Source organism: Chiloscyllium punctatum, chromosome 8 (assembly GCF_047496795.1).
Source record: "Chiloscyllium punctatum isolate Juve2018m chromosome 8, sChiPun1.3, whole genome shotgun sequence".
Lineage (NCBI taxonomy): Eukaryota > Metazoa > Chordata > Chondrichthyes > Orectolobiformes > Hemiscylliidae > Chiloscyllium > Chiloscyllium punctatum.
In genome coordinates, this window is record NC_092746.1 from 124,356,196 (window position 1) to 124,369,035 (window position 12,840).

General features: G+C 46.6%; 1 protein-coding gene and 1 pseudogene across 5 annotated transcripts in view; one reads left to right on the forward strand and one right to left on the reverse strand.

Moving 5' to 3' along the window:
* recql4 (RecQ helicase-like 4) overlaps positions 1-12,840 on the forward strand; it is a 79,191-nt gene that overhangs the window by 38,662 nt on the left and 27,689 nt on the right. For all 5 annotated transcript variants that reach the window (XM_072576415.1, XM_072576418.1, XM_072576416.1 and 2 more), the window contains 2 exons: positions 1,238-1,442; positions 5,408-5,685. In XM_072576415.1, coding sequence (XP_072432516.1) covers positions 1,238-1,442; positions 5,408-5,685 — 483 coding nt within the window. The remainder of the gene's footprint in view (positions 1-1,237; positions 1,443-5,407; positions 5,686-12,840) is intronic.
* Positions 7,959-9,891, reverse strand: LOC140480876 (acyl-coenzyme A thioesterase MBLAC2 pseudogene; annotated as a pseudogene).

Consider the following 12,840-nt stretch of genomic DNA (forward strand, 5'->3'; position numbering starts at 1 on the left):
TGTGGTTACGAAACGTTAACTCAGCTTTCTTTCCACAGATGCTGCCAGATCTGTTGAGTTTTTCCAATAAGTTCTGTTTTTGTTTGCAATAATGTGGTGTATGAGGGTGCAAGACCCAAATTAAATTGAAGTTAGACCAGATGAACATTGAACTTTTTAAAATGATGCTGTTCTATAACCAAGGATTGGACTTGGGTAAAGGCAAGTTACTGCGGATGCTGGGATCTGAAACCAAAAGAGAAAATGCTGGAAAATCTCAGCTGGTCTGGCAGCATCTGTAAGGAGAGAAAAGAGCTGACATTTTGAATCTAACTGACCCTTTGTCAAAGCAGTGACCTGCTGAGATTTTCCAGCATTTTCTCTTTTGGATTGGACTCAGCTACTCTGTACCTAAGATGGTGCAGTATGTTAGTGACATTGTTACACAGTGAGTAGTCTGTAACTGAAGCAGCTGTACCTTGGCATCTAAGATGGCGCTGTAAGTGGCAACTAATGATCTTTTTTACTGTACTCATTTGAGCATGTGACAACGAAGCTAATTCATGCATTCATTCAAATTGGATATCACTGAGAATAGGAGAAAGTGAGGACTGCAGATTCTGGAGATCAGAGCTGAAAATGTGTTGCTGGAAAAGCACAGCAGGTCAAGCAGCATCCAAGGAGCAGGAGAATCGACGTTTCTGGCATGAGCCTGATTCCTGAGGAAGGGCTCATGCCCGAAACGTCGATTCTCCTGCTCCTTGGATGCTGCCCGACCTGCTGCGCTTCGCCAGCAACACATTTTCAGCTCTATCACTGAGAATACTAGCATTTATTCCACTGCCTAATTGCCTTTGAAAAGCTGCCTTGAACAAAGTGCTATTGGGTAGAATGATTCAGGTTTTTATCCTTGCAACCCTGCCGGAATGGTGTTACAAAGACTGATTTTCTTTGCATATTAAAGGCATCGAGGGTTATGGAGAGAGAGTAGGACTATGGTGCTGAGGTAGAGGATCAGCCATGATCACAGTGAATGGTAGAGCAGGTTCCAACAGCCTACTCCTCCAGCCACTTTCTATATTTTCAAGTTTGGAGGGGAGTTTGCTGGTGGTTATGATCTTCCCATATGTCTGCTGCTTTTGTCCTTGTAGGTGGCAGAAACTTGGCTCCAGAAATAATATTTTACAACATCAACTTTGTGTTTTATATCTGTGTGCTTTTTTATTGTGGTAAATTGTTTAACTTCATTCCTGCCCAGGCTCTTGTAACTTTGATCCAAGGGGATCGATTTGCCTCTTTGGATTCCATTATTGTCTACTGCACACGAAGAGAAGAGACGACCCGCATTGCAGCCCTGCTCCGGACATGCCTTCAGGGAGTCACACTAAAGGAGTCGCCACAAGAACTAAATGAGGAGGGGAAGATGGCTGAGGAAATCCTAGCAAAACGAAAGAAAGCTATGGGTAAATTGCCTTTAGAAGCTCAGGATGTTGCTCAAAATGAGTTGTTTGGGGTAGAAACTGAAATGCTATACACTCAATCACTGGGGCATAAAATGTCTGGAAAGCATATCAGTTTAGCAATGGCTTGCAGCTTCACGATGGGCCCACTGCTAAATTTATTCCTGATGAAGGGCTTTTGCCCGAAACGTCGATTTCGAAGCTACTTGGATGCTGCCTGAACTGCTGTACTCTTCCAGCACCACTAATCAAGAATCCACTGCTAAATTTGCTAAATTCATTTTTTTAAGGACACTTCTAATCAGGAGTTAAGTCATTTAAATGGCTAAGTTTGGATCTGGTGCCAATTTAAAGATTCCATTGAGAAATTTGTTAGGCATGAATAGAACATTTTAAAAGAAGGGACAGTGTTGATCTCCAGTGTCAGAGGACTGTAACTGTAATGCCAGTCTTGATATACACTACAACCTCGATTATCCAAACAAGACGAGCGGGGAGTATTTTGTTCAAATAACTGATCTGATTGTAAACAAGTGGTAATTTGAGCGCTGTTTATCAAACATGCCATAATGCTGTTTAACTGTGAACTGAATGCTGAGTTGCCTAATGCCGCTTTTACAGGACGTTGAGAGCTTTTTCAGATAATGTTCAGATAATCGAGGTTGCACTGTATGTGAGAATAAGAGGGCACTGTTCACAGATATGGAAAACACTGCCTGGAACCAATTCAGTGGAGCCACTGCAAGTTGAATCTGGACTGTCTGACAAGGATGTACTGGTAGTAACTCATTGACAAGTTCAATATTTTATATCAAGAAGCACAAAACACCAAAAAGACACTTGAAGAAATAGTGACACAAATATATTTTTACATGAGTGCTTATGATCTGGCATGCATTACCAGAGAGTGCAGCCAGATTCAACATAGGGTTCTAAAAAGAAATTGGATAAGCACTGGGAGAGAGAATTTGCCAGGTCATGAAGAAGGAGGAGGGGAATGGGACTAGCTGACTTTATTTGGCAACTGTTTGAATGAAACAGTTCCAATACCGAACAACCCAGATGGCCTCCTTCTTCAAAGACTGCAATTTCCGCCCAGACATGATCGACGATGCCCTCTACCGCATCTCCTCCACTTCCCACTCCTCCGCCCTTGAGCCCCACCCCTCCAATCACCACCAGGTCAGAACCCCATTGGTCCTCACCTACCACCCCACCAACCTCCATATACATCGTATCATCCGTCATCATTTCCGCCACCTCCAAACAGACCCCACTACCAGAGATATATTTCCCTCCACTCCCCTAACAGCATTCCGAAAAGACCATTCCATCCGTGAATCCCTCGTCAGGTCCACCCCCCACTAACCCAACCTCCACTCCCGGCACCTTTCCTGGCAACCGCAAGAAATGCAAAACTTGCGCCCACACCTCCCCCCTTACTTCCCTCCAAGGCCCCAAAGGATCCTTCCATATCCGCCACAAATTCACCTGCACCTCCGCACACACCATTTACTGCATCCGCTGCACCCGATGTGGCCTCCTCTATATTGGGGAGACAGGCCACCTACTTGCGGAACGTTTCAGAGAACACCTCTGGGACACCCGCACCAACCAACCCAACCACCCCATGGTTCAACACTTCAACTCCTGCTCCCACTCCACCAAGGACATGCAGGTCCTTGGACTCCTCCATCGCCAGACCATAGCAACACGACAGTTGGAGGAAGAGCGCCTCATCTTCCGCCTGGGAACCCTCCAACCACAAGGGATGAACTCAGATTTCTCCAGTTTCCTCATTTCCCCTCCCCCCACCTTGTCTCAGTCAAATCCCTCGAACTCAGCACCGCCTTCCTAACCTGCAATCTTCTTCCTGATCTCTCCGCCCCCACCCCCAATCCGGCCTATCACCCTCACCTTGACCTCCTTCCACCTATCGCATTTCCAAAGCCCCTCCCCCAAGTCCCTCCTCCCTACATTTTATCTTAGCCTGCTTAGCACACACTTTCCTCATTCCTGAAGAAGGGCTCATGCCCGAAACATCGATTCTCCTGTTCCTTGGATGCTGCCTGACCTGCTGCGCTTTTCCAGCAACACATTTTCAGCAACTGTTTGAATGGCCTCTTTCTATGCTATAATCATTGAGAATGATAAATAGCTAGAATGTTGATTAGAGTGGTGGCAACAGTGTAGTGTCCCTGCAATGAATGAGAAAATTGTTCTTGGTGAGAGTCTCGTTTCTGAAGATTTTTGACTCGTACTTATTGTGACTAATGGAATAATCTCAAACTCATACATGCAATTGAGCCAGAGTCTGCCACTCTGAACCTGAATAGTGCTTCGTCTACTTCAGAATGCCCTGGGAGAGGCAACACGTTGAAACATTTGAACAACAAATTAAGCGATTCATTTCATGCTGCCATTATGCAAAAGTAACACAGATAGTATTTTCCATTAATGGGGTGCTGTATGCCCAAAAGGATGCTCTACTACTCTTGACAGTTGTATATGAATTGTATATTGCATCATTGTATATGAATTTCAGCCAATGCAATGTCAGGTCCATAGGCTGTACATCTTGCAGTTCCTTCAGCTGTTTGTAATAGTCAGAGCACAAACTGTTTCCAACCAACCTGTACTGGCAAAACCCAAAACCAACATCTACCTTTTTGGAGTCAATAAAATGTGAGGCTGGAAAAACACAACAGGTCAGACATCATCGAAGGAGCAGGAAAGTCGATCTTTTGGGTCAGGACTGGGGAAGGAGACTTGGGAATAAATAGAGGGAGGAGAGTGGGGTTGGGGCATGAGAATTCAGTAATTGGGAAGCACTTGCTTGAATAATCCTGGTTATAAATGGCTCTACGAACAACCAATTTCAGATAACAAATTAAGGTGGGAACAAAGCTCATTTATGCTCATTAGAAGTACATTGATTCATGCACAATAATCCAGACACTGCAAACAAGAATATGCTCAAGCCTTGTGCCTTTTTTTGAACTATCCAAGAGCTCACTGAGCCGACAGTTCCTTGCTGTGTTCTTCATGGAAATATTTCAGCCAATTAAGAGTCAACTCGCTGACCAATCAGCACCCTTTTCTCCAAAGGTATGAGTTTTTGTGATCATTTTGAAGTTTGGCATTCTTGCATGTCTAGAAGCATGGCATTCCAACCAGAATTCTATCAACAAATACATTGACTTGGATCCCATTTACCTCCCCCTGAGAAAAAGAACAAGAAATGATGTCACCACAGGAAATGACATCACCAACCCAAGGAAGCCTAAACACATAAATAGAAAGTAATCCATACCACCAGTGTTTCAACCAAAGGCTCACTGATAATGTTACCTGGCATGGTGACGAAACGTCTGAAAACAAACCTTCCAGCTCAGCGAGCAAACCTACATCCATTGACATTCTTACATTGGTCCTAATGAGTGCAAGTCAGAAAACTTCACTTATGACCTTTTTTCACAACATTGAAGGTGGATTAGTGTTTTATTGTGAGGGAGGGACACAGGTAGGATCCCGTGACAGATTTGATAGTTATTTCTGCAATTTATTTCTCAGCCCTGATGCCATTTATAACACCATCTGCCATTTTTCTTGAGGTCAGTTAAACCAGTATCACTGGTGTACTTTACTGCCAATGATAGGCAGTGTATTTAATAAGAGTCTGAAATGAGTTTATTATATAGGATTTTTTGCCTGTCCTGACACTGGGAAAAATATTCTGGATTAGTGGTGCTGGAAGAACACAGCAGTTCAGGCAGCATCCAAGGAGCTCCTTGGATGCTGCCTGAACTGCTGTGCTCTTCCAGCACCACTAATCCAGAATCTGGTTCCCAGCATCTGCAGTCATTGTTTTTACCTCACTGGATAAAATATGTTCACGTACAATTTGTTTTGGTTGTGGAGAAGGTTCTAAAGACTATTTTCTTGCAATTCCTCTACACAAAACGCAGCAAAAAAGAAGTTGAGGCGGCCTTTAAAGTGGATTGCTGATTGCTACCATGCTGGAATGTCAGCCAGTGAACGGAGGAGAATTCAGAACAACTTCATGAGTGGTCAGCTGCGTATTGTGGTGGCAACAGTGGCATTTGGCATGGGATTGGATAAGTCAGATGTCCGAGGAATCATACACTATAATATACCAAAGGGCTTTGAGAATTACGTGCAAGAAATTGGCCGTGCTGGGAGAGATGGGAAGCCTGCCCATTGCCACCTCTTCCTCGACTCAGACGTGAGTACAAACCTGTTTTGTATTAGTTACGATGTCAGGTGCTGGTGTTGGACTGGGCTGGACAAAGTCAAGTCACATGACACCAGGTCATAGTCCAACAGGTTATATGAAATCACAAGCTTTCAGACCGCTACTCTTTCACCTGATGAAAGAGCAGTGCTCTGAAAGGTTTGATTTCATATTAACCTGCTGGGCTATAACCCGGTGTTGTACGACTTCTGACTTTGTATTGCTTACTTCTGAGATTTGTCCTTCTGCCTCCCTGGTGCTGGAAGCAATTAAAGTGTCTCTTTGCACTGGTAGGAGGATCATTAATAGAGAACACAGAGCAAAGATAATTAGCAAAAGAACAGTTCATTGTCCCATGAAAGTGGAGTTGCAGTTGGACAGAGTAGTGAAGCAGATGTTTGGTATGCTTGCCTTTATTAATCAGTTCATTGAGTGTCAGAGTTGAGAGGTCATGTCGCAGCTATACAGGACATTGGTTAGGTCAATTCTGTATCCAGTTCTGCTCTCCCTGCTCTGGGGAAGATGTTGTAAAACTTGAAAGGGTTCAGAAAACATTTACAAGGATGTTGCTAGGGTTGGAGAGTTTGAACGATAGGGAGAGGCTGAACAGGCTGGTGTTGTTTTCCCTGAAGTGTCAGAGGCTCGGGGGTGACCTGATAGAGGTTTATAAAATTATGAGAGACACGGATAGAGTTAACAGCCAAGATCTTTTCCCCAGGAAAAGGGAATCCAAAACTAGAGAGCATAGTTGAGAAGGGTAGGATTTAAAAGGGACCTAAGGAGCAACTTGTTTCTGCAGAAGTTGGTGTGAACGGAATGAGCTGTCAGAGGAAGTGATAGAGGCTGGGACAATTACAGCATTTAAAAGGGATCAGGATGGGTATATGAATAAGAAGGGTTTAAGAGGGATATGGGCCAATTGCTGCCAAATGAGACGAGATTAATTTAAGATATCTGGTTAGCGTGGACTGAAGGGTCTGTTTCTGTTCTATACAGTTCTATGATCAGAGGAGAAATGATTTCTTTGTTTAACGTAGAAAGATGATGTTCTCTGAAATGTATAGTCTGGAAAGGTGATGGAAGCAAATTCAACAGCATCTTTCAGTAGGAATGTTTTTTTGAAAAGGTGCAATTTGCAGAGCTGTGCTGACAGAGAATGGGACTAATTGGGTAATTCATAGAGCTAGAAGAGACACAGTGGTCAAAATGGCAATCTTCTGTGCTTATCATTCAACTGGTACAGAAACAGTCGGGTTAGCTATCTCTTTGCAGTCAGATCCTCCTGTTACTTGAAGTCAGTCTGGCATGTTTCAAACAGCTGAAACAAACTGATCACGAGCAAGCCTTCAGCTGTATTTTTCTTTTCCCACAAACACGAGGGACCCCCACCCCTCTTTATTTTGTTCAGAACATAGGACCATTCAAGAGTCATGGAGATGTACAGATCGGAAACAGACCCTTCGGTCCAACCCATCCATGCCGACCAGATATCCCAACCCAATCTAGTCCCACCTGCCAGCACCCGGCCCATATCCCTCCAAACCCTTCCTATTCATATACCCATCCAAATGCCTCTTAAATGTTGCAATTGTACCAGCCTCCACCACATCCTCTGGCAGCTCATTCCATACACGTACCACCCTCTGTGTGAAAAAGTTGCCCCTTAGGTCTCTTTTTTTTATATCTTTCCCCTCTCATCCTAAACCCATGTCCTCTAGCTCTGGATTCCCCGAGCCCAGGGAAAAGACCCTTGATACCCAACAATCAGAAGGTTTGAAAAATAATTGTATAGCTGTTAATATTTTCATTTAATGAATTAAACACGTTCACATTCCCTTCCTAAATTGCAATGGAAATTGCCTATAAAAGCTTGTCAGGCTGGCACGGTGTGTGAAAAGAGTACAAGCTTTAAATGCTTGTGGAAATAGGATTTAGGATAGAAATAAAAAAGTAATGAATGAAGTAATATTTAGAGGTGGATTAGTGGTGCTGGAAGAGCATTGGAGTTCAAGAGGTATTGAGTAATAAGTTAACTGCCTTGATTCAATCACTCTTGTTAGATACTGGAGATTAGAACTGTACCTTTACATTGATTGCAGGGGAGCCAGACAGTGGAAATTCACACTGATCAAGTTTAAGCTGTTCCATTTTGTAATTAAGTGTTAATTAATGTGAAAAAGTGCATACAATGGAAGTAAATAGACTTCCTAGCTGATAACAAAGTAATTCAAGTCATAAAATAAAAACCCAGAGAAATCAAGTAATGATGCTGAAAGATTTGTTATTATGGTAAACATTTTCTTTGGAAAACATTTCTTAAAATACTGTATAAGTAATCTGCAGTATAAATTTGAGTGTACTTTGTTTTAAAAAAGCTTGGATAAATCAAGTTTGTTTTCTAATATTGATGTAATCACATTCGCCCCTGGATGGTGTCCTAGCCTGACCTGGCTCTCTGGTGTCCTGGCCTGTCCCTCTGGCCCAGTGGATGGTGTCCTGGCCTGTCCCTCTGGATGGTGTCCTGTCCTGTCCCTCTGGCTCCGCGGATGGTGTCCTGTCCTGGCCCTCTGGCCCAGTGGATGGTGTCCTGTCCTGGCCCTCTGGCCCAGTGGATGGTGTCCTGTCCTGGCCCTCTATCCCCATGGATGGTGTCCTGGCCTGGCCCTCTGGCTCCGCGGATGGTGATCTGGCCTGTCCCTCTGGCTCCATGGCTGGTGTCCTGTCCTGGCCCTCTGGCCCCGTGGATGGTGTCCTGGCCTGTCCCTCTGGCCCCGTGGATGGTGTCCTGGCCTGTCCATCTGGCCCCGTGGCTGGTGTCCTGGCCTGTCCCTCTGGCCCCGCGGATGGTGTCCTGTCCTGTCCCCGTGGATGGTGTCCTGGCCTGTCCATCTGGCCCCGTGGCTGGTGTCCTGGCCTGTCCCTCTGGCCCCGCGGATGGTGTCCTGTCCTGTCCCCGTGGATGGTGTCCTGGCCCTCTGGCTGGTCATCTGGTCAAGTGCCTCCCCCTCAGTGCTACGTTTGCCAGGCAGCCGATGGCACTGGCCGTAATCCTGTGGCAGAGCCCAGCCCGGGCCAGGTAGTCAGAGGCCAGGCTGCGCATCGTGTCGGGCCCGAAGGGGTCGAAGTGCCCGGGCAGCACGGTGTGTACCTGGCCTTGGTCCAGCAGCTCCAGGAGGTGCCTGCAGCTCCGGCGGTAATGGCCCACATCGCTGTGGGGCAGCCAGTCAATGAGAGCCCCCTGGTACAGGGTGTCCCCGGTGAACAGGAGGCCGCGCCTGGCCTCATGGAGACACACGCTGCCCCTGGAGTGCCCGGGGGTGTGCAGCACCCGGAGCTGCTGCGTGTCCCCCAGCTCCAGCAGGTCACCGTGCTCCAGCAGGCGGCCGGCCCTGACGGCCTGTACCCGGTAACCGCGGGCCGTCCATCCTGGGCCTGCCCCGGGAGGCGGGCGCCTCAGCTCCCGCGGACTGAGCCAGCTGACCGCCTCGAGCTGGTCGCCGCGGGCCAGCGCCTCCGCCTCGGCGCGGTGCACCGCCACCTGGCCGCCCTGGAAGTGCCGCAGGCCGCCCGCGTGGTCGAAGTGGACGTGGGTGGCGACGGCGAGCAGGGGCCGGTGTCCGGACAGCAGGCCGTGCCGCCTCAGGTACTCGGGCAGGCTGCCCAGGCCCAGGCCCGTGTCCACCACCAGGTCCCGATCGGAGCCCCGCAACAGCCACATGTTCGCCCGGTTCCCCGACTCGAAGTAACGCTCCCGGATCAGGTAGAGGCCGTCAGCCAGGCGCTGGTGGTAGAACCACTCCCCGGTGTCCGTGCCCTCCATCCCCCAGAGTGACCCCGGGGGGGTCTGTCCTAGCCCCAGACACTGCCCCTTGCTCATTCACCACAGACTTGGGGCACCCTCATCACATCCACATCTCAAACCTGGGAATAATTAATACAAACTCATCCACTCACTGCATTTCCCGGTGGTGGGCAGACAGAGAGCTGTGCAGCACAATAACACTGTCAGCTTTATCACTGCTCCCCTACTGAGCACAGTGTTAAATATCACACAACACCGGGTTACACTGCAGTCCCCCACCCCCCTTCACTGTTCTGCAGTTCCCATGTTGTGTCCCTTACAAATCAACTCTGCACTCCACAACTGAACCCATTTGCAACCCAGCGACTGCTGGCAGTGCTCTGTGTATTTCTGGGGGGAGGGGGAAAGTGCACAGTGGAGCTTCCTATGGGTTGATACTGGGATTTTTGCTCCTCCTGTTAATGCATTTAATATTCCGGATCTTGATGTGCAGGGGACAATTTTCAATTTTCCACAATGGCACTAAACTTGTTAAAATTGCAAACTGTGAGGACAGTGTGGAACTCCATACTGGAGTGGAAGGATGAGGTTCAGTGCAGAGAAGTGTGAGGTGATGCATTCAATAGAAAGAATAATTAATAAAGCATCCAGTTTCCCCATCCTCAGCTCAACTACCTTGAGTTGCTTTATCGAGAAGACCACACCACAAATGTGCAGAAGTAGGCAATTCAACTGCTTTGTTTTGCCATTCAGTGAGATCACGGCTGATCTGATAATAAGCAACTCTATTTTCCTGCCTTTTCGTCATAATCCTTGATTCCATTATTGATTAGAGATCTGTTTTTGTTTTAGAACATAGAGAACATAGAACAGTACAGCACAGTATAGGCCCTTCAGCCCTTAATGTTGTACCAACCTTTTATCCTACTGTAACATCAAACCCTTCATTGTGCTAACTTCCATGTGCTTATCCAAGAGTTGCTTAAATGTCCCTAATGTATCGGACAGGCAGTGTATTCCATGCACCCACCACTCTCTGACATCTCCCCTAAACCTTCCTTCAATCACCTTAAAATTATGGTTCCTTGTGATAGACATTTCCACCCTGGGAAAACGTCTCTGGCTATCCACTCTATCTATGCCTCTCATCATCTTTAAACACCACACAACATTGTAGTCCAATGGTTTATTTGGGAGCATTAGCTTTCAGAGTGCTGCTCCTTCATCAGGTAACTAGTGGGGCAGCATCATAAGACACCGAATTTATAGCAAAAGATTACAGTGTCATTCAACTGAAATGATATATTAAACAAACCTAGCAATCTAGGTTTGTTCAATATATGGCTTCAGTTTATTAAACAGTAATCTTTTGCTATACATGCTGTGTCTTATGGTCCTGCTCCACAACAACATGATGAAGGAGCAGCACTCTGAAGGCTAGTGCTTCCAAATAAACCTGTTGGACTATAACCTGGTGTCGTGTGATTTTTAACTTGTCTACCCCAGATCAACATCAACTCCTCCACATCATCTCATCATCTTGTACACCTCTATCAAGTTACCTCTCATCCCATTTCTCTCAATTGATAAAAGAACCAGTGGAGTGCCACAACTGTGACCAGTGAAGTGCCACAAGGATCGGTGCTGGATTCACTACTTTTCTTCATTTATATAAATGATTTGGATGCGAGCATAAGCGGTACAGTTAGTAAGTTTGCAGATGACACCAAAATTGGAGGTGTAGTGGACAGTGAAGAAGGTTACCTCAGAGTACAATGGGATCTTGACCAGATGGGCCAATGGGCTGAGAAGTGGCAGATGGAGTTCAATTCAGATAAATGCGAGGTGCTGCATTTTGGGAAAGCAAATCTTAGCAGGACTTCTACACTTAATGGTAAGGACCTAGGGAATGTTGCTGAACAAAGAGACCTTGGAGTGCAGGTTCATAGCTCCTTGAAAGTGGAGTTGCAGGAAGATAGGATAGTGAAGAATGTGTTTGATTAGATTCCCTACAGAGTGGAAACAGGCCCTTTGGCCCAACCAGTCCACACTGACCCTCCGAAGAGTAACCCACCCAGACCCATTTCCCTCTGGCTAATGCACCTAACACTGTGGGCAATTTAGCATGGCCAATTCACCTGACCTGCACATCTTTGGATTGTGGGAGGAAACCGGAGCACCCAGGGGAAACCCATGCAGACACAGGGAGAATGTGCAAACTCCACACAGTCACCCGAGGCTGGAATCGAACCTGGGACCATGGTGCAGTGTGGCAGCAGTGCTAACCACTGAGCCACCATACCACCTCCTTTATTGGTCAGAGTATTGAGTACAGGAGTTAGGAGGTCATATTGCGGCTGTACAGGACATTGGTTAGGCCAGTGTTGGAATATTGTGGGCAATTCTGGTCTCCTTCCTATCGGAAAGATGTTGTGAAATTTGAAAGGGTTCAGAAAAGATGTACAAGGATGTTGCCAGGGTTGGAGGATTTGAGCTATAGGGAGAGATTGAATAGGCTGGGGCTGTTTTCCCTGGAGTGTCGGAGGCTGAGGGTTGACCTTATAGAGGTTTATAGAGGGGCATGGATAGGGTAAATAGACAAAGTATTTTCCCTGGGGTGGCGGAGTCCAGAACTAGAGGGCATAGGTTTAAGGTGAGAGAGGAAAGATATGAGACCTAAGGGGCAACGTTTTCACGCAGAGGGTGGTACGTGTATGGAATGTGTTGCCAGAGGAAGTGGTGGAGGCTGGTACAATTGCAACATTTAAGAGGCATTTGGATGAGTTTATGAATAAGAAGGGTTTGGAGGGATATGGGCTGGGTACTGGCAGGTGGGACTAGATTGGGTTGGGATATCTGGTCGGCATGGACAGGTTGGACCGAAGGGTCTATTTCTGTGCCGTACACCTGTATGACTTTATAGCCTAGCTCCCTTTCTTCATAAGACATGTCCTCCAGTTCAGGCAGCATCCTGGTAAATCTCCTCTAAAGCTTCCACATCTTTTCTATATTGAGGCAACCAAAAATGAACACAATATTCCAAGTATGGTCTAACCAGGACTCTATAGATCTGCAGGGTTTAAATCAGTGGTGCTGGAAAAATGCAGCAGTTCAGGCAGCATCCGAGGAGCAGGAAAATCGATGTTTCGGGCAAAAGCCCTTCATCAGGAATAGAGGCCTCTATTCCTGATGAATGGCTTTTGCCCAAAATGTCAATTTTCCTGCTCCTCGGATGCTGCCTGACCTGCTGTGCTTTTCCAACACCACTCTGATCTAAACTCTGGTTTCCAGCATCTGCAGTCCTCACTTTGCCTCTATAGAGCAGCAGCATAACCTTACAGCTC